A 27,970-nucleotide genomic window follows, 5' to 3' on the forward strand; every position below is an offset into this window, starting at 1 on the left:
TGTCTAAAAAGCATGGTTGTTTTTACATTAACATTTCATTTTCTTTATCTGTTTAATTGATACCACCTACATTTACCAAGAACTTAAAAAGGGGAGAGGATTGCAAATAAATGCAAAACCCCCACAATTAGCACTAAAATATTGTGTAATCATGTACTAAAAATGTATTAAAAAGTTGAGTACTGGAACTCTAAATGGCACTAAAAAAAATTATGGCTCAAGCTTCTCTAGGAAATATAGACTGGACTTCATTAAGCCATATTTTAATGTGAATTGTCAGGATGCGAAATAAAATCCATGCCCTTTCTTTCCTCTTGTCAACGTGAAAAGCAAGGACAACATCAAAGGCTTCAGCAGAGGAAACCAAAAGCTAGGTAAGGAAAGTCACACAGAAGAATGACACCAAAACCCCTGAAAACCTAAACCAAAAGAAGCCCACCTGCCCCACCCTCAGCCAAAAAAAAAAAATCAGTGTGAAGAAATCCTGTAGCACATAATTCTTCTCTGAAACAATTCATTTTTTTTCTTAACCTGATTTTCTTCTCTGTTCCTAGATGTGAAACAAGTTTCCTTCGCACATCACAAAACAGCCAGGGCTGGGAAGGACCTCTGGACACCATCTGGTCCAAGCCCCTGCTAAAGCCGGTTCACCTTGAGCAGGTTGCAGCCTCACACATACCTTACTTTGAGCAGAACCAGAGGCTACTCCTCAATTCTGTACCTCAAAATTATAATGAATGCAACAGATCTTCATGCTGAAACTGAAAGAGCATTATGGAGAAACGTGACCCAAGCTACAAACACTCAGTTTTGTGCTGAGCAGCACACAACCATGCCTTTTGTTTGGCATGAACACAGGGACCTCTAGCATTAGGTTACTTCAGCTGGTATAGATGTATATTGACTACAGTAAGTTCAAGCTTCTACAACAGTTGTTCCAACACCTAAGCTGGAGCTATTTAGCACTTTTCATCAACAGATGAAGGAGTACATGCTCTTGTAAAGCCTCTTTGAACCCTATAAGCATGTGGTTAGAAACTTGGTACTGTCAGAAAAGGTGGCTGAAACATTAAGAACAAAGAAACCAATTAAATGATCAATAGGACATTCTGTTAAGCTATATAGCAACCTGCTGTGCTTTTTCCACATCAGTACACAAAATACTCTCCACTCTGAGAACTGAGGTTGCACAAACACTAAGAAGTGAGGGTGAAAGCTCTTGTGAGTACAGAGGCTTTTAAAACAGCCTGTCATTCTCAAAGACTGCCAAAATAATACTAAAATACAGTCAGAGAAAGCACAAAGTATTTATAGGTATTAAATGTTCTGCAGAGAAGCTGCACTAGCTTTTGTGTTCAGGCAATCTTCTGGTTTTATTAAATGTGGCTGAAAAACATATAGCAGTAGGAGGAAAATCAACAGTGAAGCCCCCAAATGGTACACACAACCAAACACAAGGATAGAACTGACTATTAACTTCTACCTAATTCAGTTTTGGTAAATGCCAGGAATGAAGCAAGTATGAAACAAAACATGAGAATGACTTTGGGATTTAATATTTTTGGTTTTTTTCCTGATCATATTTTATGCCAGTATCACCGCTTACAATGCATGGATTACTTTCCACACCTGATCATGGATAGAAATACTCAACATGTGAATTTAGGAGAGGTAATTACCTGTTTGGCCCATATTTTTATTTAATAATTTAGACATTTGAGTTGACCTTGCACTTTTTCAGAAAAAAAACTGCTGCTCTGAAGAAGAGGTATGTACCTTCTTTCTTATACAGGGAAAGTTAGTTCTAATTCATAATCATAATCACAGAGCTGATCCCAACACTGATACAGCAGGAGGGTGTGAGTGGAGCTTTAGAGATTGAACACGACTGGCCCTTTCCAGACACAGGCAGTGAGCATGAGGAGACGGCAGAGACCCACTGTTCTAAATGAAGATTTCTGCCCACAAAATGACATAGTTTTTTTTTTAAAAAGGGGGGAAGGGAAGAAGAACTGTATTTTTCTTTTATTTGGAATATCTGAAGGCAAGAATTTCTCAAAATATTGCTTGAGAGCATTTCCTCAAGGGAAACTGGAGAACTCAGAAATTAGTCTTAAATGACTGCTCCCTGGCTAGTTTATACAGCTACATAGCTGCTGCCAGCATTTAAAGACAGTTTATTACTTATAATAATGAGAAAATAATTTCAATCGTTAATTGCAGCTGGTTTATGCTTTTCCTCCCTAAAAATACTGAGCATCTGTGACTCCTCTGAGAAAAAACAAACAACAAAACAGGAGAAAAGTTCAAGAGAAGATGACTGAAAGTGGTTATGGTATAAAACCACATAAATATGGGTCCACTTTATTTTTATTTCATAATTTTTGATCAGTGAAGATTGAGAAGTCATTTCACTTCAATTTAGAAAGCAAGCTAGCATCTCCTACAGATCCTGAATTTCCATCTTCTCTACTAGATAGGATTCTCTTCATTCCATAATGGACTACCTCATGCCAAACAAGAACCAGGTTTCCAATTCAACACCCATCATGATTACAATTTTCAAAAATTTTGTTGTAAAACACAGACACCTCAAAGATGAACAAAATCTTTCCAATGCAGCAGTCCAGATCAAATCCACATGCTGTGCCCCTTGCTTCAAAAAAAACCCCAAAACCACACAGATGCAATCTATTCAAATTATCATTTATTTTTTTTCTCTCCTTCTAGTACAACTCACAGTATTTCTGGTTCCTACCACTTGACCGGGCTTTGCCCTCGTGATTGTTCTGTCCTCACATAAGTGTCATACAGTTCTCTCAAATGCAACAACAGTTCCTCTAGGTTGTCTCCTGTCAACGCAGACAAAGCAATGACCCGCTCACCTATCTGTTCTTTAAGGAGCGGTAGATTGATCCTGGACTGAGCAAGGTCAATCTTATTCCCGATGACAACACAAGGCCTCTCAGACAATCCTTTTTTATATTGCTCCAGTTCATATTTTAAGTCCTGCAGCTGAATCCATGGCTGAGACACAGAGAGATCCACCACATACAGGAGAAAGCGGCAGCGTTCAATATGCCTTAGGAAGGCGATCCCCAGGCCCCTGTTTTGATGAGCACCTTTTATTAGGCCAGGAATGTCAGCAACTACAATGACAGAAATTCCACAGTGAACCCCACATATCCAACAAGAAAAAACCCACACCCAAACAACAAACTGCCCCAGTCTTTTACTGGCCAGTGCAAGTACTTTTAGAATTACATTTCAATGCATCAATATTAAAACATACCTCGTGTTAAGTTTGACTGCTATTATCTTTTAAAACATCTGAATTTACATTATTCCAGCAAAGACAGAATACAGGTTGCTAGTTTGATATTAAGGGCACATGTAAGTGAATGTGAAATGGGCTTTCAGTGTTGTTTTGTCTGAAGTTCTTAAGAACCAGCAAGAAAAACTACCAAACCTCTACAGCATTACAAAGAATAATCCAGGTGACACAAATTGCTATCAAGGTACACAAAACATACTACAGTTCTTACCTGCTACTTGTTCGTAGTCTTGATAGCGGACAACGCCGACATGGGGATTTAGGGTTGTGAACGGGTAGGCAGCCACTGCTGGCTTCGCACTGGAGATTGCTCTCAAAAGCGATGATTTGCCAGCATTAGGAAAGCCCACCTAGAATAGAAACACCTATTAAAGCCACAGTTCTAGGTTAATCCTTATTAAAAAAAAAGTAAACTTCTACAGATGTGGCAAAGTTCTTCCAGCATGAATACATCAACATTTTTGTGTACTTCATTCTGAAAAGCAGCCAGGTTTCCCTTTTTTGGTTCTCCTAAACCCTGTTTTATTTATATTTTCTCATGAACATTAAATGGATCAAACATAGAAGCCCCTTAACTTTTTTGTGCCATCTTAAGTATTCACTTTGTTCAGCGCCAGAAAGGTATACACCGTAAGATCTCTTTGACTCTGAAATAATGTTTTGACACTTTGTCCTGCACTTCCCATTTTATCTGTGTTTTCTAACAGATACATTATTTTCGAAAATAATTCAGAATTGGCTTTGTCCTTGATTCAGTAACACAGTCTGGCCTATAAGTAACAAGAAGGCCTGTAAGTTTGAAATTTTACAGCTTCATAGACTTGACATCAAAGAATTAAATTGAAACTTGGCCTCCTGAGGAGAAGGCAAGAAATTTAAACAAGCCTATCCCAGAAATGAAGTTACTCAGGGATACCCTACAGCTGACATATGATAGCTACACAGACAGCCAATGATCCCCAAAGGAAAGTAGATCAAATCCCAGATTCTCCTATATTTGCTGACATCAGACGCTCTGAATTTTTGTCAGAGGGAATAAAGTACAAAACAGATTCACCCCAGATTTCCAAATTACTGCTACAAATGTGAGAAGTGGATTGAGAGTGTCCAGCTGGTCAGAGAATTAAGTGTATTGATTCACCAATGCCAACTCTTTTCTTAGTGTCTAAATACATTCACAGAATTCTGCTAGGCCAGACAGTTGCTCTGCAGCTGCTGAACTACAGCAAGAACACTCTGCAGCAAAGTATAATTCTAACAGCTTTACCAGCTGGTGTTAACACATTTCCATACTTAAAAATGAACACAGCTTAAGCCCTAAATTGACTTAGCATTCATGTCTGAATAGTATTTTTCATTTCAGAGGATGCTAAACCTGGAACTAACAAAGTCAAATGTTTAATATTTGTAAAAAGAAAAATACAGGGATGAAATAAAAGATTATTTGAACTTTATATTAACAAAAAAACAAACAAGAAAAGAGAAACTAATTTAGAAGAACTCTCCATGATGTACTTTTCATCTGCAGAACCAGCAGACAAAGTTGTTGTACATTATCAGTGAGTCTGTTAATCACCGACGAATCTGGCACATTGCTTTTTTATCTATAGTGTTGATTTTAGAAAAAGTAGGATGACATCAAGTAGCAAGAGTGTGACAGCTCTGCAAATCACTTTGGACACCCTTCTACCAAGTAACAGCAAGAAAGCATCGAGCTGCATCTCTAACCAAGCAAGCCAAAAGGCTAACAAAAATGTTATCAAACATTATTTCTTCAATCAGTCAAGTGTCATCATAAAATGGTAAGAAAGTTGGAAGAACCACAGCAATACTCACCAATCCTGCATGAGCTGTTGTCTTGAGTTCCAGATGGAGGACCCTTTCCTGACCTGGCTCTCCTGGAGTAAATAACGTTGGGGCTCGGTTTTCATTGGAAAGAAAAAAGCGATTACCTTTCCCTCCAGCTCCTCCATAAGCTGCAACGTACTCTTGACCATGTTGAGTAAGGTCAGCCACAACCTTCCCATCCTCCTTAATCAACGTTCCTACAGGGACCTTAAAGTGAACAGAGATGCTAGCATTACACTGAAGCTCAAAGTCTGCAGCAGAGCTGTCTTCAGCAGATCCTTTAGCAGCTGATTTCAGATTTGTTGAAAATCACTCCTCCGTATTCTCAAGTTGAGGAATCCAAAAAGAGAAGCATACTCCATGAGGCTCATTTTCTGAACCCAAACAGTACTGTCGGACATTCACACTTCACTGAAGTTTTAACAGAACTATAACCCTCTTTCTCTCCTTTTAGAAAAACAAGCCCAAGCACCATAGTGAGCTAAGAAATGCATTGTAGATATGCACAAAACTAGGCATGTTGAAGAAAAAAAGTATGAAAGAAAAAAGTCTGCTCCTATTTAAGAAGTTCTGTGTTCCAACTGCTCTAGGCAACGACCTGCAGAAGTAAAGTAAACTGTGACGGTATTTGTTTTGGCCAGATGTACCTTCCAAAAAAGTCTAATTTTTATAAACAACTTAAAGCAGCTTGATCTGCCTGTGTGACAACCAGCTGCGTCTGAACAGAGACAGCACGCAAGGCTCCCTGCAAAAACACACAACCAGCCTGAAAATCAGCGATGTTAATACTAAGCTAACATACTAGCATGCAGCCTTAATTTACTTACTTTAACATACATATATGCACCATTAGCTCCATAACAGTTTTTGGTTCCTCCTCTCTCTCCATGAAAACCCTGATAGAAGGGAAGGACTGAAGAAAGTGATTTCATTTGCTGGTCAGCTGTAAAGCAAAAGACGCATATTTTTAACATATTGTTTTAACAGAACAAGCAAAGAGCAGCAACCTCTTGTCTGTTCTTTTTTGAGTATTACATGAATGCATATCCTATTTACTGTCTTAACAATAACATATCAGGGAAGACTGATACTAATGTAAGTTGCAATGAAGTTTAGCTGCCTATACTGATCTGCCTAGGCTTGGTAACCATGCAGTTTGTTAAGCGGTCAATTTCCAAAATCATCCATTACAAAATACTCTGGAAAATTCATTTGCTAGATTAGCAGCTTTTGCAGCAGGGTGGTAGCAGAAGCAGCTTTACCCATCTTAAGAGTTTGATCAGATCCCAGCCTTATAACACAGTTGTGCACCAATCACTGAGGTGTCTGCAAAACACCTTGATTTTCCAAACTATTTCTAAGGCTGTCAGTGTCATTTACATCCCTGTTACCACAGCTCAGGACAAAGCTTAAAAAGTAAAAGCATCTCATACAGAAATAACATTTTAAATATTTTTGACATTTAAATTTTCCATTTCCTACCGTACATACAGGGCTGTTTTTGCTAGAGGGTGGGGTGTTAAGCAGTAAGACAACATGAAACAAAACAGATTTAATGAGTTTTACCTTTCAAAATGACATGACCCCCATCACCTCCATTTCCACCATCAGGACCTCCAAATACTTTTCTGGGTTCACTACTAAAAGAATAACCACCTCCTCCTCCTCGTCCTCCAACTACACGCACTTTCCGGTGATCCACGAAATAGCGTGTCTGTAACAAGGGTATAGTTTATCAGAATCATCTTCTTAGAACTTGATTGTTCTGCAAAACTTAGTAATATGCAGACCTACTACTTTTAGTCATGATGAGTTCCATTCAACAGTAAAAAAACCCAAACAAACCAAGTAACGCCACAGAACTCTGCTGCCATTCAAAGATCAACTAAATACAGCATACTAAGTATAATAAAATAGTTCTCATTTTTCAAGTATTTTTAAGAACCCCCTTAAAAATACACGCCTGAGGCTATGCTGATAGAACCTAATGCAGCAGCTGAGATACCAGAAGTACAACATTCACATTTAAAGAAACCAATAACAGGAAAAGTATAATTTTAACAGTTATATAAAGTTGACAGGTAGCTCGAGACAGCTACCACACTATAAACTAAACTCACTCAGTAATTGTGTCCCTACTCATGAAAACCAAACTTTTAAAAAAATTAAATCAATGATTACATCTTTAAATTGAACTGAAATTTGCAAAAAGGATATAGTGCACGTGTGGGAGGGATATCATACTGACTCATTGCTTTCCATACCAGGTGATAAAATTAAGGCAAACTTCATTGTTCTAACAATTAAGAAAAGAATTAAAGACAAAGAATAGAAAGTATTTGTAAACAGAGGAAGTGGTGGAAATCTTAATATATGCCACAACCAATTGCTCAGGGGCTAAAAAAAAAAAATAAATATAAAGAGAATTCCAGAGCTTGGCTCCATTTTTGACATTAACTTCATATTTGACTTCTGGCAAACTAATTACACTGCAGTATGTTTCAGCTTTTTGGTCAGCAAAGTAGGTTTGATGGTATTTACCTATCTCTGGAAAGTGGTCTGAGATCCCCACAGGAAAATATTAGAGAAATACATTCATATAGGCAGATGAAATCGTTTCCATATTGGGATGAAGAGAGAGAGAGAGAGAAAGCTTGACCTTGACTGTGGTAACATTCAAATTCTGTCAATCACTAAGGGACTTCATAATGAGAATGAGCAATGAGGGTCACTTTACTTAAGTAGCTCAAACTATGCGAGAGAGAAAAAGCCTTACTAGTATTATGATACCAAGACGAACAACTCAAAAAAAAAACCCTAACTCTTGATAATTAAATTTATACTATGACCAGTGATTTCTTAAAAAGTGTCTTTTTGAGAAGTATTTGGCACCACCACACGGCGAGACAGGAAACTATGGCTTTAAATGGGAAGTGATTTACTGATCATTTGAAAATAACATTTCCCATAGATGCGTAACTAGAAAAAGAACGTGAAGAAAAAGTTCCAGGACCCCGCAGTTTCTCTGACACAAAAAGCTGTTTGGCAGCTGATTACTACGCAAGCCTATGAAAACAGTGAGAAACAAAACAGCAATTTAGATTTAAAGCTATGTAACTTTCTGCTTTCTCAACCTATGTATGCATTCAGCCCAGAGCTGCTGCGGCTAAAGCAACACGGACCGCTACTACAACCGATAAAGTCACAGGGCTGGCTTATATCCTCACTATTCTGCACATTTATCAAATTTTAGAAAAATATTTCTTCACATCAGAATATATGCCAGGAGAAAACGGCAAGGCGCAGGTAACCTCCACTTCCTGAAGCGCCACTAACAGCTGATTGACTTTAGCACTTACCAGTTTCCTTTCCGAAATGACTCTTTTTTGCCTCAGCCGCCTGTTTTTTGAACACCTCACGCAGGTTGTGGAGAAAGTCGGCTGCCGGCCCCTCACCGGCACCGGGCTGAGGAGGAGGAGGAGGGCCGGCCTCCACGGGAGCCGGCCACCCGGCCCGGCCCAGCACGGCGGCAGCATGGCGCTGGCAGCCGCCGGGACAGCACGGCCTAGTACGGTGCTAGCAGCTGACAGGACAGCCAGACCCAGCACGGCTCCACACAGCGCTGGCAGCCGCCGGGACAGCACGGCCCAGCACGGCTCCGCAAGGCGCTGGCAGCCGCCGGGACAGCCCGGCCTGAGCCGCAGCGCAGCCGCGGCCCGCTCCGCCGCTGGGAGCCGCCCAGCCCCCGGCCGCGCCCCCCCCCCCCCCCCCGCGCATGCGCAGCGCTGAGGAGAAAGGGCGGGAAGGCGCGTCCCGCCCCCTCCTGCGCGCTCGCTCTTGCCGCCCCCTCACGCAGCGGCTGCCACTCCTGGGAGAGCGTCGAGGCTGGGCCGTGGGCACGCACAGAGGCCCATATTGTGGCCCACCGTAGACTATCGCGGGCACCGTGTGGGTTAAATTAGTCGGTGGAAGAGCAGTCCTGTGCGTCCCGGGGCAGAGCAGTGCGAAACGGCGGGACGCTGAGGGTCCTGCCCGGCTCAGGGTGGTGCCGAGGGTCCTGGCCACTTCAGTCTTAACGGGGCTGGAAGCCGCTGTCCCCGCAGTGAGCCTGGAGCGGGCTGCGGCAGCTGAAATAATGGGGTGTGTGTGTGTGTGTATGTGTTTAGGGTTAGGCCTGGGGTGCCTTGGCCCTGTGAGGAGCTGCCAGACAGTGTGTCCCCTGCCCTGCTACCCCTGAGGTGAGGCGCTCCCTGCGTCCACTCGCTCTGCTCACACAGGGCCTTTGATCATCACATACCAAATAATTTGAAAGCTGGGAAGAGCTTTTTGTCATCTATAATTATCTATGAATTGTATCAGAGAAGTAGGGGAGAAAGTACAACTCAAAGAATCTCCCTTTGTTGTTTCCATTCAAAAGTCTGTGTTCTAAGAAAAGTACCACCAATTTCATTTTCAAATAATATTTAACCTAAACAATTTTTCAAGCATTCTGTATTACAAAACAGAAAATGATACAATTAATGGAAGAATTCAAAATGCTGGCATCACTTTGTTTCCACATTAATACATAAAAATGGACAACACATTAAATAAACATTTTGTTATTAACAATTAGAAATATTAACACCCAAAATCATGTATAAATTAGGAAATAAATGTACAAACTATTTCCAAAGTGCTCTTTCAAATACATTATATACACAACATTCAAGAAGTTCTTAATGTAAGACATTTCAGATTGATGTAATGTTGCTGTTTCATTTTAAGTGTTGCTCATATTCTCTCAAAAGTATTTCAGCACTTTCAAAAACCACATAAAAGGCATATTTTCACGCTGGCAAAGAGCAATATTGCAATCTAATGGCTACCTGTAATTTTTATATACTGTAAAGAAAACAATCTTACTTCCTTTCTGTTCCTTGTTACTTCAGACTATGAAAACACCAGCAGGAAAGATGAGAGAAATGAGGACTGACTAAAAAAAGTCTTCTATTTTATCAGTAATTTAAATTATTAATGTATCAAGGGCAATGCTTGACAATATTTAATAGTAAACTCTTTAGTTGTCCAGTTAAAGACTTTACAGGGAAAAAAAGGAATTGAGACATCTTTTGTTTTCCCTGTGGTCTTCGTTTTTCAAAATATAAAGTTCTAGAACTCAAAATCCCATTAATATCTCGGTTCAGACAAAGAAAAGGAGAAAATCCTACAGAGGTGTATTTACTTCATATTGTAAATTTTGAGTTAACCTCATATTAAAAATGCTCATGGAGTACAGTCATAGTTGTCCTAGCCTTTTGCCTCAGAGAAATCTGGACATGGTACTTCATTCAACACTTATATAAGCACTTTATAAGTGCTTTTTTCCAACACTTTATAAGAACATATAAAACTGAAGTGACTTACATTGTTCATACTGGCTTTTACATACCACTAGTTTTTATTTCTAAATTCTCCCTCTATAGGTATTCTCTCACTGGTTGACCCCATTAATAGTTCCCCTCTCTATATGCATAATATTGTTTCACAATTAAAGCTGAATTTGGATGGATTTTTTACTTCTGGACTATTTGTCAAGCTACAAGAGATAAATAAAAGTGACAATGAACTGTAAGACCAAGAGACCAAAAAATTTGACAATATTTATGGTTATAATGCTTGCTGGAAAATCTGAGTAAGGGCAAGGGAGGAATCAGAAATAAAGAAGGATGCCAGCCACCTGCTTGCAAAATTTGGCACAAAAATTTTATGTGAGTTAAAAATCTGGAGTAGCGTATTTAAGACTGGAGTTTTTGCCAGATGTTTTTCTCAGCTAAGCACAATATGAAGCAATATTGACGTCTAGTAGGCTGACACTGCAGATCTCACAGCTCCCTTCTGTTTTTACTTCCACAACAGAAATACCTTCGTTTACATGGATATATAAAAGGTGCCTCTAGTAATTATCATTTTCTTTAATATAGGTTCTGATCCTCCTGTACCTCTTACAACAGAAATGTGGACTTATGCAGATTACTGCATTTTAAGACTTGGGTAGGTATTGGGTAGGTAGGCGTTACAGAAGTTGCAGTTAATTATCATACAGCATAGAACTGTCTTCACGTAAGGAATGTATCCATCTTGTTATACTTAAGAAGTAAAGAGGCGTGGATTTCAGAGGCTGGCAGGTAATCTCCAATGCGTTCAGTTAAAAAAAGATCAATAACTACCACGGGATACTTCCCCTGGACTGAGACATGACTGAATGGCTTTGTATTGAGCCAGACTGCAGAATGACCTGGCTGTTTTCCGGAACGGGGTACAACTGTGATCAAATGATCCTAAAGCTATTTAGAAACATCAAGAATGGGGCAAGGGCCGGGGCAGGGGGGCTAAATGAAAAACTTCTGCATTGTATCAACATACAGTACTATACACAGCACCAAATATCAAACCATTAAAGCATTGTCTTGTTACCAGTAGTGCACTGCTTCATATCCAGCATGAAATGAACACTGTTCACATACAGACGCTGCTTTGTGCTAAGGGGTAACCAACATATTACAATTAATCAAAACTGCCTGTACATCCAGTTCAAAAGATGGAGATACTATTGAAATTAATCTGACACAGGATCGTATTCTTTTATTGCTGATAATTTCCATATTGTCCCTATAAAAAAAGAGAAATAAAAATGTTGGAGAATAACATAGCAGAGGTTTACAAACAGTGAGTTAGACAATTTTTTTTGGTCTATCAATTTTGAAAGACCCACTGAAGTATCACCAATATGCCTGCACCAAATTATCAGATAGATTTATTTGCAGAGTGCTTTTTCATAGCAGAGATTTAGACAATTTACCTGCTCATAGCCATAAGGCCTCTGTTGCTGAGCGGAGGGGCCTGTCTGAGAAGCTCTGTAACTTCCATATTGCTGCCCCTGCCCCTGTTGGTAGCTGGAATACTGTGAAGAGGCTCCTTGTGCAGGACCTGAGAAGACAGTGAAATCTGCTACTAAGGCTTGATTTACTAGGAGGAGTTCTTAGGGTTAAGGTAACATAAAACATGATGGTAGCCAAGTAAGCTCTGTGGGTATGAACTGTGAGTAAATTTTGCCTAGACCTCCCGTCTAGCTTTACAGCAGAAAGTGTTAATACTAATAACGATCTAGCTGAAGCAATGTAAACTCTAGGTTTTAAACTTTGCTCAGAAATTGTGATATACTTTTATCTGACACCTGTATTGGCACAGCTCAATTATTACCTATATGCAAGCTACCTGGCCTTTATTTTAGTAACAATTGCATGTTTAACTTCCTATTTAATCTGGCTGTGCCACCGTAAGCACTGCTGACCAGGCAGAACCTAAGAAATCTCTTGCATACATATATAGATAATTTAAAAGCACATGTAAATCAGACACACAGCTGCACAGGGATCCTGATTTCCCTTTATTTGGGACTGTATATTGTGTGTATAGACTGCTATGTGCATTTTTTGGCATTATCAGTGGATTTTTATGAAGGAGTACGTTTAAAAAGAAGAGGCCAGATTTTAACATCATGAACTGAATTTTGGGTTTAATTTCACAGAATATGTCTGGTTTTAGTGGCCTAGGCTATCTACTAGTACTGCAGAGTCAGGTGTTAATAATTTAATTAAAATTCTAGGCATGTAGATTCTATTTCATGAGATTTCACATTTCTAAAATGGGTTTGCTGTTGATATCAACATCAATTTATTGACTTTGGTTAGCATTGCCAGTTCAAGGTCAAGTACCCTCACATCTGGGAGATCCACCAGAAATCCCTTGCCTTGAAGCTAGGATTCCAACCTCTCCAGACCCTGTTTTTGTACTAAATAACCTGAAATAGTTTCTTTCAAAGCCTGAGAAGACATACAAGGTGCCTCCAGTCGGTCAGAAAACTGGAAGACAGCCATCAGACTTGGATGCTTTTGGTAACAGTGGGGCACTCTGCTACTGGTGATCTGAAGGGTTCAAAAGCCTTGTGCCACTGTTAGCTGCATGTTCAAAGCACTTCCACTTTTCTCCTTTCACCTCACTCCCTCACCAAGGAATAAACCCCCTATGATGTTGCAGGAAATCTAAGGGAGTAGTGATTCTCTGCAGTGTTGATGTTACTTTATCATGTCACTTGCAGAACTATTAGAAGTGTACGAGGCCTGAGAATCCAGGCGGTGACCTCCTGCTGACACTTCCCAAGAAGTCAACATGAGGCGAATGTGTATTTTCTAAGTTTCTTTCAAAAGAGAGAAGGTTTCAGGATGCTCACATAACGGTATCGAATGCAGTGCTATACTAATGTATGTTACTGCCCAGAATCCCTTTACATACTGTACTCTTTGGCTAGTTTTGGTATGTGGATGTCCAAAGTTAATCAAGGAAATAGTTCACAGCACATTTTCACTTAGGAATGGAGGCACCAGGATGAAGTACTGCAAACACTTGAGCGGTCAGTGACAGTTTTCATACCATATCCTTGCTGTTGTCCTGGGTAACTTTGTTGATTTGGGTATTGCTGCTGGGAATATGTTTGCTGTTGTGCAGCTCCCTGTTGGTATCCTGCTTGTTGCTGGCTGTACTGAGAATTTCCTAAAGAGGGAAAAATTTAAATAGTATGATTATAGATGAGGCAGGTATTTCACTGGACATGCAAATCATAAGGAAAACAAAGGTATAAGGACCCTTGGTCTGCAATTCATAGACAAGTACTCTTTTCAGAAACATGATTGTATTTTGCCCATCAGGATGTTTACTTCAGCAATTTTTTGTTCTTTTGAACAGGAGAGAGTTGTTTATTTATACAGATCACTAAACAACACAAGGACCCTGTTCCCAGAAAGATTTTTTTTTACCCCAGAAGTGTTTCAGAAGCAAAACACAAGAGTCACAAAGATAAAGGTGCCAGGGTAAATAGCTGGTTTCTCAAGAAGCTCTCCCACTGTATTTATCTTCTAGATAATTATGTTGGTTCATATATCCCAGAAAGACCACTTATCTAGTTGTTACTGGTATTTTTTGAAACACCTATGATGGAAATTCCATTTGCAGTATCCTGAAACAACAAAACGAACAGAAACTATAAAGATGACATTGCTTTTCCTAAATGCCACCTCACTGCACCATAATTGTTAATATTTTGCAGTTAATTTAGAGTTCAGATACCCTAAGTGTATCACTGAATTTACTGATGTACTACTGTTGAGAGGTTTCTAGTGGTAGAATTGTAAACTCACAGTATTGACGATTTTCAATGATTAGTTTCATTTAACCCATTGTTTTTCACACTTTGTAAGGTGAATTAAGTAAATCAAGAAAAAGCTGGTCCTGGAATTAATTGGTAGGCTGTCTTATTTTAGAGAAATTTCCATTTACGGCTGCCAATTTTTTCTGGCTCTGAACCCCATTTCTAACTGCAGCACATTAGTTTACCTTTGTCAGCATAATCTTTACCACAGCATTATATAAAACGTTTGTTAAACAGTTTTGTAAGAGTGGAGGATACTGATATCCTGGAAGTCTTTTCTCTTACTACAAAAAAAGTTCAATATCCATAGCTATAATTCCACCTGGCTCAGCTACAACTGAGGATCATTTTTCTAATGAAAATGAGGCTACAAACAAGTTAGTGATCCCACAAGGCTGCGCAGCATGACTGCCACACAATACAGTTAATGACATGATACTGTGTATACAGTCTGATATAATCTTGGTATAAAAAATGCTATACATAGCTGAAGCCTATTTCCTGGACACTCCTTAAGTAATAGCTCAGTAGCAGTTAGTGATGCAGAAATTACAAGTCATATTATACATTTTCATAAGCATTTCATTAGTATTTTAGGGGATTAGAGCTTTGTTTTACAAAGATTGCAAATATATTTTCCTACCTCCTTCATAATAGTGTTGTGTAGAGTCATCAAATGACCTGTCATAGCTCTGCTCAGTATAGGATGACTGCTGATAGGCATAATCACCGTGTCCTACAAGGAATTGCAAAGTTTTATCACGTACATTGTTAATATAACTATAGATACATTGTTGAATGATTTCTTATGAAGCTGCTTATGCACAAAGATGACACTAAGAGGAAATACAGACCCATTAGGTAGGAGGTCAAATATGTGGCAAGTAAAGTCACACCTATGGATAAATCTCTCGCATTTACTAATCCAAACTAGACTTTGTGCTCTTTTTGAAGCAGTTTGGATAGCAGGGTGCACTGATGCATATGTTTGCGTACCAGGCTCCCATTTTCTGGGATTAGAATTTTCTATCATTTAAATTGGAAATGCATCGTAATGGCTTTGCCATGTCCTTGGATGTGGCAGTCACGGTGGTGGTCTACACTTTATCAATATTACAGTGACTACAGCTCAGAGGAATTACCATCTGGATAGTATTGCTGATTCATAGGTTCTGATGAGCCTTGCCCATGACTGTACTGTTCACTGTAATATTCTTCCTGACCCATGTACTGCTGTGAGGAACCTGCAAGGCAAAGACAAGAGAGAGCAAACTGAGCCCACGCACTCCTAAGGGATGTTTTTTTCTTATCTGATTTATTTTAAGAAAACAGTGTTTACATCTGGATAAGTAAACATACTATGTACATTGACAGCAGTTTCAAAGATGTTTTGCTCACCAGAAAAAGGAAATAAATCTGTATTCTCAGAAACAGCTGTTGAAATTGAAATATGCAATGGACAGTAACATGTCCTAAAACCACTCACTTCCGTGACAATATCAAAAGTAATGACTACATTTCATCTACTAATCTGAGTTATTAGAAAACATAGGAATTTATTCCATGCTCAAGAACACAGTCAGAATTAAGTATATTTTAATTAATGTATTAATTTGTTTCCTAGCCAAATTCAGTTTATGTTAGAATCTGTCTAGCAGCTTTATTACCTCTTAGAACTTTTCCAGAGACGTCTTAGGAGCATAGTAGTTATCCTCTGGTGTTTTCCTTTCCTTGGCCTAATTTTTCGTACTAATTGGTGGCACACTATTATCTTATTTCTGGAAATGTGTTCCTTGTTAACTGCTCTGTGTTATGGCTGATCCGGTACCACTTGAAAGAATTGAAAATATTCCCAGTGGCTTGAGTGAGCTGTATATCAAATTGTTCATCTTTTCTTTAGAGATATATGACCCCTTTTAGACAGAATTACTTTCCTAAATATCTGAAATAATTAAATAGATAAATCTTGAAAATAGATTAAAGTTAATCTGATTGTCACAATACTTCCACCATTTGAGATGTCCTGTGTTACCGGATGGGATTCCCTGTTCATAAATGTGACTTGGAAATTTTGTTGGCTTACCTACCCCACAGGATGGACTGAATATCATCAAACTAATAATAGTAGTATAAATAACCTATTAATAGATTTTACCTTGCTGTGAAGCTCTGTAAGGGCCCATTGGCCGTTGCCCCATCATGCTGTTGCCTTGGTTGCTCTGACTCATCATGGCAATGGAGGACTGCCCCTGGTAATGCTGGCTCCCTCCTTGTGCTGAGTTGTAATGCGACGTCGCTGCTTGCTGGTGCATCATGGAGACTACAATGTACACGGGAAATACTGTTTTCTAAAGGGATGAGACAGTTCTCTCCCTAGTCTCTTTGGAAGCAAGTTAAAACCAACTGACATGCACCCTGGTAATTCTGTGAATTCTCCACAGGGGGAGATGTTTTCCTACTGCATGTATTTAACTCTTCTGCACTGTAATCCAGAAAGGATGTTATTATATGGTCAGTTCTTGCCATTTGCTTCAGTCAGATATTTAAAAGTACATCTAGTAATCGTTATCACGGTAGGATTAAAGAAAGAACTAAGAACTGATGCTTGTTCCTCTCTGCCTCCTGACTAATTCATTGCTGCATTTCTTCCTAATCAATCCTTTCTTCTCATTCCACCTTATTATATACCTGATTATTAACTGACATTCTAGGATTTATTTGATCCCTAGATTTTGTATTGTCGGACAGAATTCTTAAGCATTGGACATCCCATTCAATACTCAGTAGCAAATATTTTTACAAATTAAGAGATTAATTCTGAGTTGTCTGCTAGTCTCTCTATGCCCTGCAAGCAGTGTGAAGTATCAATAAAATAAGGAAAACGGGGTAGTAATGTACAAGCAGTACATGTGTAACACTCTTTGGCAGGCTCTTTCAGCTAGGATAAAGGTGCGTCTCAGATCCCTCCCACAGTTGTGGGATTTGCTGCTGGGGGCTATCAGATAGTGGTGCTGCACTTCTAGCTAACGCTCCTTTCCCCAACTCGTTGCTAACCATAGCAAGTCGGTGTAAGTTAAAGCAAGTCTGAAACCGTTCCGACTTACAGTAGTGCCTGACAACTTGAAATTCAGAGATGTCTTAAAGCTGGCTTTTCCTCTTCTATGTTTGACGCTGTCTACAGAAAATATTTACAGAACAAATTCATGTGTGGTAAACCTCTGAGGTCACTGAAAAGTCAAGTTGGCCCAGAAGGAGGAAGAGGGAGTTTACCTGGATTAGACTGCATGTTGATGTTTGTTCGAGAGACATAATTGCCTATTGACCCCTGGCCTTGCATTGGCACATTCTGAGATGCAGGCACTGTATGGCTATAACCAGGCCCAGTTCCATGACTGCTGACAGTCATACTCAGAGAGGTCGTGGGCATAGTGTTCTGGCCTGACTGCTGCATAGACACGTGATTAGGACCTAGAAAAATTAAAGAGAGCAACAAGAAAATCTGTGCTATTATTGGCAATGTACAGTGAGCATTAAAGCCCTCGCGGCCTTTCTAAAATACCTTATGATAAGGCAAAACAAAACAAAAAAAATTCTCATTATTGAAATTCCCTGATATCTACAAACAAATTAAAACTGCCTACTGCACAGTTAAAAGTGATCTTCCTCTTCCTGGCAGCCAAATCCAGGCTATACAGAATTGCAGACAGGAAGAACAAAACCAGCAGCAATGCCCTACAACCAGTTCCTTGCCAGCAGCAGAATCAACAAATTTCAGTAATTTCAAGTAATTCAGAAAAATACATGGACTCTGGAAACATCCCAGCCTTCTGAAAAGTGTTCTTTCCTTTCTCCTGTCCTGCTGTTGACGCCTTGTCCCTCGCCCCACAGATGGTGACAACGGGGAGGCACAGTAGTGGCTGAGAAACGCTTGCACATTGCTCCGTCCCTTTGGTTCCTCAATAACCAACTAACCTTCCTAGCTGGGGCTTACGAAGTACCGAGGGACCCTCTCCTTAGAGGACAAGCCTGTCTCTCCTTTTCCTGAAGTTTGACTGAAAGTAGCTCAGACTTTCAGAAGAGAAGTTTTTCAAGTCACCATAATAAGCCCTGTTGTTACAGTACGCCCTTCCCAACATCACTGTATGTAATCATCAGACTGCCCCAGTTATATCCGGGGTTTGTATCATCTTGCTTACCTGGCAGTATGCTTATTTTTTACAGTTCTATTGCTGTTGGGTAACTAAAATTGCAGAGAATCTGGTTCTTGTTTTTTGTTGTTTGTTGCTGTAAATACTTTTATGAGAGATTTGGAAAGTTGTTTTCATTGTGTATTAGTACATAAAATGTGATAGCGTGTACTGCTGTCTACCTAAATTCAGCTGTATTGTTGCCAATCTAAATTATTTTAGGTAGAATGGAAGACATGTAGAATCCCTGGAAGAGAAGGAATTACATTGTAATTTTAGATAACAATACTTTAATTCACAGTTATTAAGTGCATCTACAGCCTCTGAAAAATGTGTCTGATTCTCTTAGTACAAACCTCATTAATTACTCTTAATGGTTTTTATAGACATCCAAATGAGAAAATTTGCTGTGGATTATTATATTTTCCTTTGATGGAGAGATGTAAGTAGCATTTTCAACAAGAGATAAAGAGAGACGGCTCTACTGAAATCAGCGGGGCCAGGTCAATATACTGCTACAGAGATCTGGCCCTGTGTTTTGCTCCAGTTTTTGTGTCTGGTAAAGCTGATTCTTCTACTTGTGCAACACAAGGCCACATGGTGTCTGAACAGAGCAAGCAGTTGCTTTGCGTGAGAGATGGAGTGTAGCAAGTGCTGGTAAACCTTGCCTTATCTGCATGGAAAAACTTAAGAGAACCTTGGCCTTTAAAGCAAAAAAAAAGTTTGGCTAATTTGTGATCGTAAGGGAAAATATGAAAGCATGACCAAAAGAACACTAAACCATAAGATAAATACAAAGCACTGAACCTCTTTCATACTCTCATGCGTATAAGACAGTTGGGTTTTTCTCTGAACAGCCTCATTCATGATTTCTGAACAGCTTAAATTCTCAGTTGGGCCCAGTTCTGTCTGGAGGCAGCCAAGTTTCACTGGTTCGTTTGTTGAATCTAATGGGTTTACCTGCAGGGCTGTGGCACGAAGAATCACTGACTTGATTACTTGAAATCTCAGTGGGTTGGTTTTAGCTTGTCCTCAATAACAGAATGGTCATTACAATTCACCTAGCTGCCACTACACAGTTACCATGTGTGTAGGGAATTACCTAGTTACTGTCCCGTAGGCCGATTCCTGTAAAGTCCTGACTGAGGACAATACAGAATAAAGTGTAGTAGCTTCTATGACTTCTTCCCTTTTCTTGCCTCTCTTGCAATGGTGTACCTGTTCATTACAGACTTTCATCTCTGCTGCCGTTAGATAAGAAATTTTCACAAGTACTAGAGCCCATGCATTTGAATTGTTTCTACTTATTTATTCCTAATTTCCAAAAACCGCTGTCCAACAGTTGTTGACCGATGTGAAATAATTTCTCAATCTCAGAGTCTACCTGCACATCAGGAATGCTGTGTCACATAGCATCATTTTGCTAGCCTGATGCTAGCAGGCACAGAGACAGTAGCAGTAGAGACTGGCAACCAAGGGGTGTCCCCAAAGCCAAGGATGTGAGGGCCCCATTCTCACAGCCCCAGCAGCAGAGCACATGCCGTCGCTGCTGCTGGTACCTAGGCTGCTCAGAAGAGCCCAGCTACTGCACTCTCCGTCACACCTTCGTTTTGCAGTGTAGCTGTGTCCTCAGCCTGGGTTCCAGTGGATCGATACTCTCACGATAAACTACCCAGTGCTACCCAGGTGACTGAGTGTCAGTGACTGGGGCGAGAGTGAACTACCCTGAGACGCCCACAGCTCAGGCTGGGCTTTAGAACTGGGCTGGGGCAACATGAGTAAACTGCCCTGGCTGCTTCTGTTCTGCAGATGAGTCGTCAGGACTGCCAGTCTGGTTCTTCCCATCAGCACCAAGTTACTATAAAGAACTGGAGGGGGGGGGGGGGGGCGCGGGGCAAAAAAGAAAAACCAGCAACCACACTGAAAATGGAGATTCTTAGTAACACAAAATAATGTTTTGACTAACTTACTATAATAGTTATACTAGGTAGTAAATCTTTCAAAAAGGCGGCACAGATAAATTTAAGTAAGTTCACTTAAAGTAGGTACCTCATCTATTAGTTTAAAAGTTTAAAAAATCCACCAACGGATTTTTAAAAACTCAGAAGTAATTTCATGGCTTGCATCTGCTCTGGAGTCCCCCTGCCAAAGTCTGTGATTTTACAATCAGATATTTCTATTTATAGAAACAGTTTTCTCTCTCTATCACTCTGGGAAAGACCCACAGAAACAAGAACTAAATAATGACAAACCACAAAATAAACAAACATATTATTCATACTGTAAAATGCACACAGTGAAAAAAAATACTTGTCTTTAAATTAGTTTCCTTTAGTTGCACAAACAAAAACAAACAGACAAAGTATATTATCTTATTCATATGAAAAGTCTGTGCAAACTCTTTGGCTATGTAGTACAATCTCTGCAAGCTTCTGTAGAGGACAAAGACTGGTGCAACACCAAATTATTTTTAAGAAGGCATGTATCCTGGAAGGTTTTTTCAATCTAAAGGTTTGGTTGTGCAGTTAGTCATGCAAGCAATTCCATTTTACTGTGGCCAACCACACCACTTTCAAGAGAAAAATACCACAATATACAATTTTTCTAACTAAAAACTTGGATGCATCTTTACTTGGATGCATTGTTTGAAAAATGTTTTTAATTTCCCCTGTAGAAATACTAAGCAGATTGGAGTCCTTGCAGAAGCCAGCATCATTACTGACTGTAGCCATTTTGTGACGAATTCAGCATATGCCTGAAATCCCTATATGCCTGAAAGGTGAGTTAGGAGAGGTCTTTTACAGCTCTGTAAGTATATTCTGCATTAATGATTTTGTTGCCAAGCAACAGCAAAGCAGCACAAAGGGGACCGAAGCTCACCATTGCTAATCTGACTCTGCATGAGGGAGGAAGGAGGAAGGCCCGTCCCAATTGCATCACTGAGATTGCTCTGTGAATGGAGAGACTGGTTGGATGCACTCTGAGTCATTCCTCCTGGGCCCAAGTTTATGTTTTGCGTTGGTGGCTGCAAATAACAAGGAGGAGAAGCAAAATTTTGGTTAGGTTTTTAATTAGCAAAATAAGAAGCCCCAAATTAGCCTGACTATGACTAGAAATTGCCTCAACTAAATATGTCCTTCCTTTGCTTTTTGGGCTTGCTTGCGTAAACCTTTCTTCATTTGACTACTATGTGTGAGTGACATTCAGCATGATACAGAGAAGCCGGCAGGCAGCACAGTGAACATCTTAAAACTGTGTTTATAATAGAGTCTGGCTTCTGTGCCCATTCTTCCGTACTCTACATGAATTTCATTTTATGCTGGTCAGAACATAACTGCTGAGGGGATATGCATTAGCAAAGACAATTCAGAAGTGTGTTGATAAATTGACCTTTGTCAAGCATAAAGCTCTGTGGTATTTTGTGTCGTGTGTAATACCTCCAAAATGAACCCATTTAGCAACCATAACACGATGTTTAAAGACAAACCAATGCCCAAACACTGAATTAGGTTTTTGACATAAAATAGTGGCATTTTTTTCCTGAGTAAAGACTACAATAAGAATAGGTAAAGAATAAACAATCTGGAACAAATAGAGGCTGTTCCCATCTGTACCACTGCACCATTTGCAGTATATAGAACTTGAGCTACGGAGACAAGAGATCAACACCAATGTCTCAAAGAGTGTGTTTTAAACACGGTGAAAGTACTTCTGATTTGTTTAGTGGTCTACTTGACCACTTAGAAACTTTTAGCTGGGAAAATAGTAAAAAGTGGTTTATTGACAGCAATCAGTAGCAGAATCAAAGAGCCTTTCCCTCTAGCATAGTAAATGTATCTGATGGTAGCACTGATACTTACAGCAGGAAGCAAGGACTGCATATTCTGGTTAGAATCTGCTATTGTTGCCAAGTAAACCAGGTTTCTGTGCAAGATTTGTTGGTATCTACAGAATAAGGAGTAAAGCTTATTTGGAAAGGGTTAACAATACAGAAAATTCCGAACTTTTTTTTCTATGACAAACGATTAGTTAAATTACATTAGCCCACTTTCTATCTGTTCTAATACACAGCAACAGTAATGACCTTTATCTGTGCTATCTTGCTTTTCATCAAGGATCAGTGTGTTCAACACCTCTTTTACAAATAGGTAAACTTGGGGGAAGGGAGAGGTAAAATCCACTCTCCACTGAAAGCACTTTGAGTGAACTGTGGAGCTGGGACCTCGGTCTTTGAGTGCTGACACCCAGACAGCTGCTGTAACAATCGGCCACTTTTTCTTCCTGTTTAACAAGGGTCCTAGTAGTAATGAAATTCCAGAACTCCAAAAACCAAAACCTGTTTGCCCTGCCAGCAAGCTGAGAAGAACAAGACTTTTTTCAAGAGTGCTCTAACTGGAGTGTTTACTCAAGTAAGCACCGCCAGAACCATTTATGCTTCTTCACAGTTCTCAATGAAGTGGAAAAGCTCATAATAAAGAACAGGAGGGCATGCAAAAGCAAACTAACAGCTGTGCCACTGAGCAAAGTGAAGAGTCAAACTTTTGGAAACAGGGAGGGTCCCAAGAAGGCAAGAGAAAAATGCAAATGCTTTTTTAAGATTAGTTTTCTTCTGATAAGGGGAACTTGACCTTTCATGGGGCAGACTGGCAATTCCTCCTGACTGAGATTTAACACAGAAGCTGTATAAAGGCATTTTGTTTTCATGATTAGGAATAGGAAGCAGTGATACAAACTGGTATGTCTACATGCATTATTGTTTTAGCCATACATAATGACATGGCTGGTCCTTAACATTTAATTACTTTCTGATGAAAATGTGTTATTAATGTTGTACCTGATTCTTCTTGTATGTAATGAATCTGCATAGAGCATGTGGTCCAATAACTGGAATTTTTTATAATTATTGGAATAAATGACCTGTTAAACATACTGTAAATACTAAATACTCAAATACTTCAGAAAAAACCCTCTAAGAACAATACAAATTTCTTAATACAAGTGAATCTAAAAATATAGTCTATTTTCTCAGTCATCAGTGAACAGAACTTTTCATAGTCTTGTTCATGAAAATAAGTACACCAAAATTTTCTAACATACTCCAAAACTCATAATACTCACTGAGTACATTCTGCAGTTTTCCCCTTGCTCTGATAATCCATAATACATTGTATTAGGTGGTGATTTTCATCTAGCATCTGCATAAAAGAAATACGATCAAAACACGTTACTGCAAGTATCATATTAAAGCCCTGTGCTTTTGTGATACTCCACATTCACTTCACCTGTCCTGGCAGTGGATGGTGTTTTGTGCAGTTTTATTGCCTTGGGATATTATGAAATACCTACAAGTGATGTTACTGAGCCACGTGATTGTGCTTTTCAAATCATTCCTTTATGAACAGTTATCTTTACAGGAGTTAGTTGAAATACCCAACACAGAAGAATTAATGGACTTACCTTTTGTCCTCCTTAAATGGCAGATAAGATTTTTATGCTGAAGAAGGAAGATGCTTTCTCTATGAAATACCTCTGCCTCATTCTAAAACACCACCCAACCCTTTCCAAAACTTCAGATTTTACTAACATGCCAACTTTCAAACAAGAAACATACTTGCAAGCAACTTAAAATTACTAGTTTCCCTGCACAGGACTAGCATGTGCAGACTACTGAACTTGATGAAGTATAAAATGTGCACTACTGGATCTACTTGAAACTGCACTTAAGAGAATTACATCCTAATATGTCCTTTGGGGTACTTCAGTTCTAATACAGGGAGGACTTAAAATTAAAACACCGCATAATTATCTATCAGTTAATTTATGTGTATCAGTGGCTGCTAGCTTAGCTTCATGCAATAAATTCTAGTGACTGACTTGTTCCAAGAAGATCCAGAGCTGCAGGACAAAACGACCACTGACCTTTATTTAATGAACTTGTACAACTAAAGCTTAAAATAGCCTTTGATTTGTTTTAAAATTTCAAATACAATAGTTTGTCACTTCCCCCAGCTTTCTTGTCAATGTGGCAAGCTTTCTGCGGGTGTATGAATGGAAAAATAACAACAGTATTTACAAACTGAGATTTGCCTCTGGGAAAAACTCCTTATGTGATACAGTTTGTAGGTACCATTGCTATTAAGTGCTTGCAGGGCTGGGCCTTTGAACAACGGTCTCATCAGGACAGAAGAGCTCTTGGGGAAAGAATAACATGTCTTCGTGTGCGTTAAGTGTGAACTGATCTGTGTAGCTATGCATTCTGATCAGAACGAGTTCTTGACCCATTCATATGCAAAGGGTTAGATTATAGGAAAACGAGCAAAAGAGCCTTTCTGATCCCCTTGCAACCTAGCTAGTCACTCCCTTACAGAAATCGGCTTGTCCTGCTTCTTGTCATTTTGTAAGTTGGTCTTTACTTTGCTGGACACCCTTGTCCATCACAGGCTCTGACTGGTGGAACTTGCAGGGATCCCCTGTCGCTCAAGTCAGCGAGGGTCTGAGGTGTCGCTGTGGCCTGCCACAGCAGGTCGGAGGCTGCTCTCTCGAATGCTGACAGGGAACGTCAGAACTGTGTCAGTCAAGAATCCATGTTCCTCCTGCCTGCGTGCCTGTGCTCACATGGCAACCGGGGTGCAGCATATCATTTTAAGAGAAAATACTCCTGTCTGCTTCACAGTGCAGCTCTTTGTTTCACGCTCTGTACTCACTGTCATACAGAATTTTCACCTGTGTCGGTGGAAATTCTGTATACAGAATTAGCAAGGAATATAAATCTGTCCTCTTCTGTTTCCACAACAGCTATCACTGACAACATTTTCACATTCAGTTAAGACATGTATTCAACAGCAAAAGCTCAAGCAGTATTATGGATACCTTTGTCAGGAAAGGGCTATGCTTCTGCAATGAGCTGAGGAACACATCGCTTGCTAAAAGAAAAAGGAATCAGGAACAGCTCTTTTTGTAAGTTAGGAGGAAAAAAGAACCGAGTTCTGATCTCCATTACACAGAAGAAATTGAAGTTTACTGCCCTGCAAATGCTGCTTGATGAACTATTTTAAAGCACCACCATCAGTGCTCTGTTGTCAAACGCTCTAACTTCCTCCACGTGAAATCTTTTAGGAATAGCTGGTACTGGAATAGTAACAGCTTTGAAAGACTATCAAAACTGAGTTGATAAATAAAAATAAGCTGCTTATATATTACGGATGCAAACAAGAATAATCTTATTTTTCAATGAAATTGGCACGTGTTCTACAAAGCTCTCTTTAATGAGGATTTTTGGAGTTCCCAGCCCAGCATCTGCTCCTTTCCTCACCACCCCATTTCTGTACTTGACTGCAAAGCCCACCCAGTTGCTTTGCCTCAAGTCTCTTTTCTCAGCACCACTGCTTGGCAAAAAGAAAATCGCTGCCAACAGCCCAACGTTGACCAACAGTCCTGAAGTAGCATGCCAGCAAATGTCCCCCTAAGATGGGAGATGTTTTCACATGTTTTTGGTAAAGAAATAACATTCTGAAGCTTCCATAAAGTTTATAAATATGCAAAAAGGAAAGGGCTTGAAAATCAAACTGAGGATACTTTGGCTGCCCTTTGTCTGTGGATACAGTCATGGTTTTAAGTACAAACTATCTGAATTACAAAATTGTGTCCTAACCCCAACCAATCTGGAGGTTAGACAAAAACTTACCCACAGCGTCTAAATATTTTTGTATTTAAAATTAATCCGTTGACAATGGCACATGTGCCGCAAGAGCTACAAAAAACCGGGATTAGTTTCCAAACAGCCTCCTGAGATTCAAGTCATCTCTTTGGTCTCTCTTGTGGCAGTTTATTCTGCCTTAATCCCTGTTCTGTCACAGTCTTCCACTGAGTTGGGTTCCCCCCGCCCCCCAGAAGTCATAAATCAGCACCAGATAACGGTTTGCCTGCAAACCGCATGGGTGGCCGGTTAATTGCTGTATTAGCAATGGCACTTCAGTGGTCAGTGTTTAGGAACGGACCCCCAGAACATACACGCCTCACTTCCACCACGCCGCACAGCTCCGCGTCAACAAAACACCTATGCGGTGGGGAACACGCAGAAAATACGGCAGAAGTACAAATGACAAATAGCGGTCAAAGTAAAACCATGCATGTTCTTTATTGACATTTGCAGCCTCTTCGTTCCTGACCGTTACCTTCTGTGGAGGAAGGGGCGTCGGGCATGTGTGTACGGTCCCTGCCGTCAATCCTGCGGAATAGGAAACAATAACTTCCCAACTAGGAGCCCTCTGCGTTGGCCTCCACAGGAGACCCGTGCGGAGGTGTCCGCTCCGGAGGAAATCTTGCAAAACCTTTGTTTGTCATCAAACATCAACGAACGCAGCACAAACGGTAACAGGGCAGCCTGTGAGCAATACCGGCCATTGGTGCTCTCTCTATCTTCTGAGACATTACGGTTCTGCACCCCAGTACAAAAGAAAGCCCTCGCAAACGCAGCCTTTTATTTTAGTTCATTTTTCAGGTCGGATTTTCGAGGGGGCCGGGAGCTGACACACCATCAGAAATGAACCGTATATTTGCAAATTGCATTGCGATTTCCCAACGCGTTACGGGCAGCGCTCCCGGCAGGGATAACGTGCCATCCCAATTTTATTCCCCGAGTCCTCCTCTGGCTCCGTCTTTGCGGTGAGCTGCACACCTTTGCTTTGTTCCACCTCCTCCTCCTCCTCCTTCCCCCACCTCTCTCTCCAGCTGTCCATCTCTGCAGCCCTCGCAAATTCACTCCTTTCCCTCCTCGCCCTAGAAACCAGCCTCCTGCCTCAGCCGCGGGAGCACGGACGGCACAACCCTCTCGAACCGCCTGGATAAAAGCATGCTTTTACCTTCTGGATAGTTTGCTGGGTGACCTCCCCTTTGCCTCTCGGGCGAGCAGAAGCAAAGGCAACCGACATGGTGGGCTTTTTTTACGTGTCTATAATATATCGGTTCCCGGCTCTAATAATATTGTTATTATCTGGCCGCTATTGCCGTGCAAGGATTCTCCGCAGTGCATGGGGAGGGGGGCCGCCGCAGATGGTACGATCTGCGCCCCGCAATGAGCCACGGGCGCCGCGCCACCCGCCGGCACGCGCCGCCCTCGCCCCGCCGCCCGCGCCGCCGGCTCGGGGCGGGGGGGGGGGCGGCGGGGATTTGGGGAGGGGGCGGGAGGCGGCCGCCGGCGCCCCGCCGCCTCCTCCCCGCCCGCCGCACATGGTGCGTCCCTGCTGCCGGGCTTCCTGTCGCAGCCGAGCGGCGGCTCCCAGCCTTCGCCCGCAGCCGCCGGCTGCGCCAACTGCGTAGGCCGGGCCCGCGCGTACGCCAAGTGCGCCAGCGCGG

The 27,970-nt window shown here is 40.7% G+C and overlaps 2 protein-coding genes across 2 annotated transcripts; both read right to left on the reverse strand.

The window, feature by feature from the left end:
- Positions 1-2,687: 2,687 nt before the first annotated feature.
- Positions 2,688-8,932, reverse strand: MTG2 (mitochondrial ribosome associated GTPase 2). Its single transcript, XM_040609250.1, has 6 exons — positions 8,542-8,932; positions 6,749-6,896; positions 6,010-6,125; positions 5,171-5,389; positions 3,546-3,684; positions 2,688-3,149 (listed from the first exon to the last, which is right to left on the reverse strand). The coding sequence occupies exons 1-6, from the start codon at positions 8,716-8,718 to the stop codon at positions 2,755-2,757; spliced, it is 1,194 nt and encodes a 397-aa protein (XP_040465184.1). The 5' UTR covers positions 8,719-8,932; the 3' UTR covers positions 2,688-2,754.
- A 697-nt stretch (positions 8,933-9,629) lies between these two features.
- On the reverse strand, positions 9,630-27,950 carry SS18L1 (SS18L1 subunit of BAF chromatin remodeling complex). Its single transcript, XM_040608758.1, has 11 exons — positions 27,478-27,950; positions 23,735-23,811; positions 22,477-22,561; positions 21,497-21,641; positions 17,700-17,897; positions 16,585-16,749; positions 15,572-15,673; positions 15,073-15,165; positions 13,655-13,774; positions 12,024-12,151; positions 9,630-11,833 (listed from the first exon to the last, which is right to left on the reverse strand). Exons 1-11 carry the CDS (start codon positions 27,544-27,546, stop codon positions 11,807-11,809), a joined length of 1,209 nt encoding a protein of 402 aa, XP_040464692.1. The 5' UTR covers positions 27,547-27,950; the 3' UTR covers positions 9,630-11,806.
- Positions 27,951-27,970: the final 20 nt, after the last annotated feature.

Source organism: Falco naumanni, chromosome 10 (genome assembly GCF_017639655.2).
Source record: "Falco naumanni isolate bFalNau1 chromosome 10, bFalNau1.pat, whole genome shotgun sequence".
In the NCBI taxonomy this organism is placed as follows: Eukaryota; Metazoa; Chordata; class Aves; order Falconiformes; family Falconidae; genus Falco; species Falco naumanni.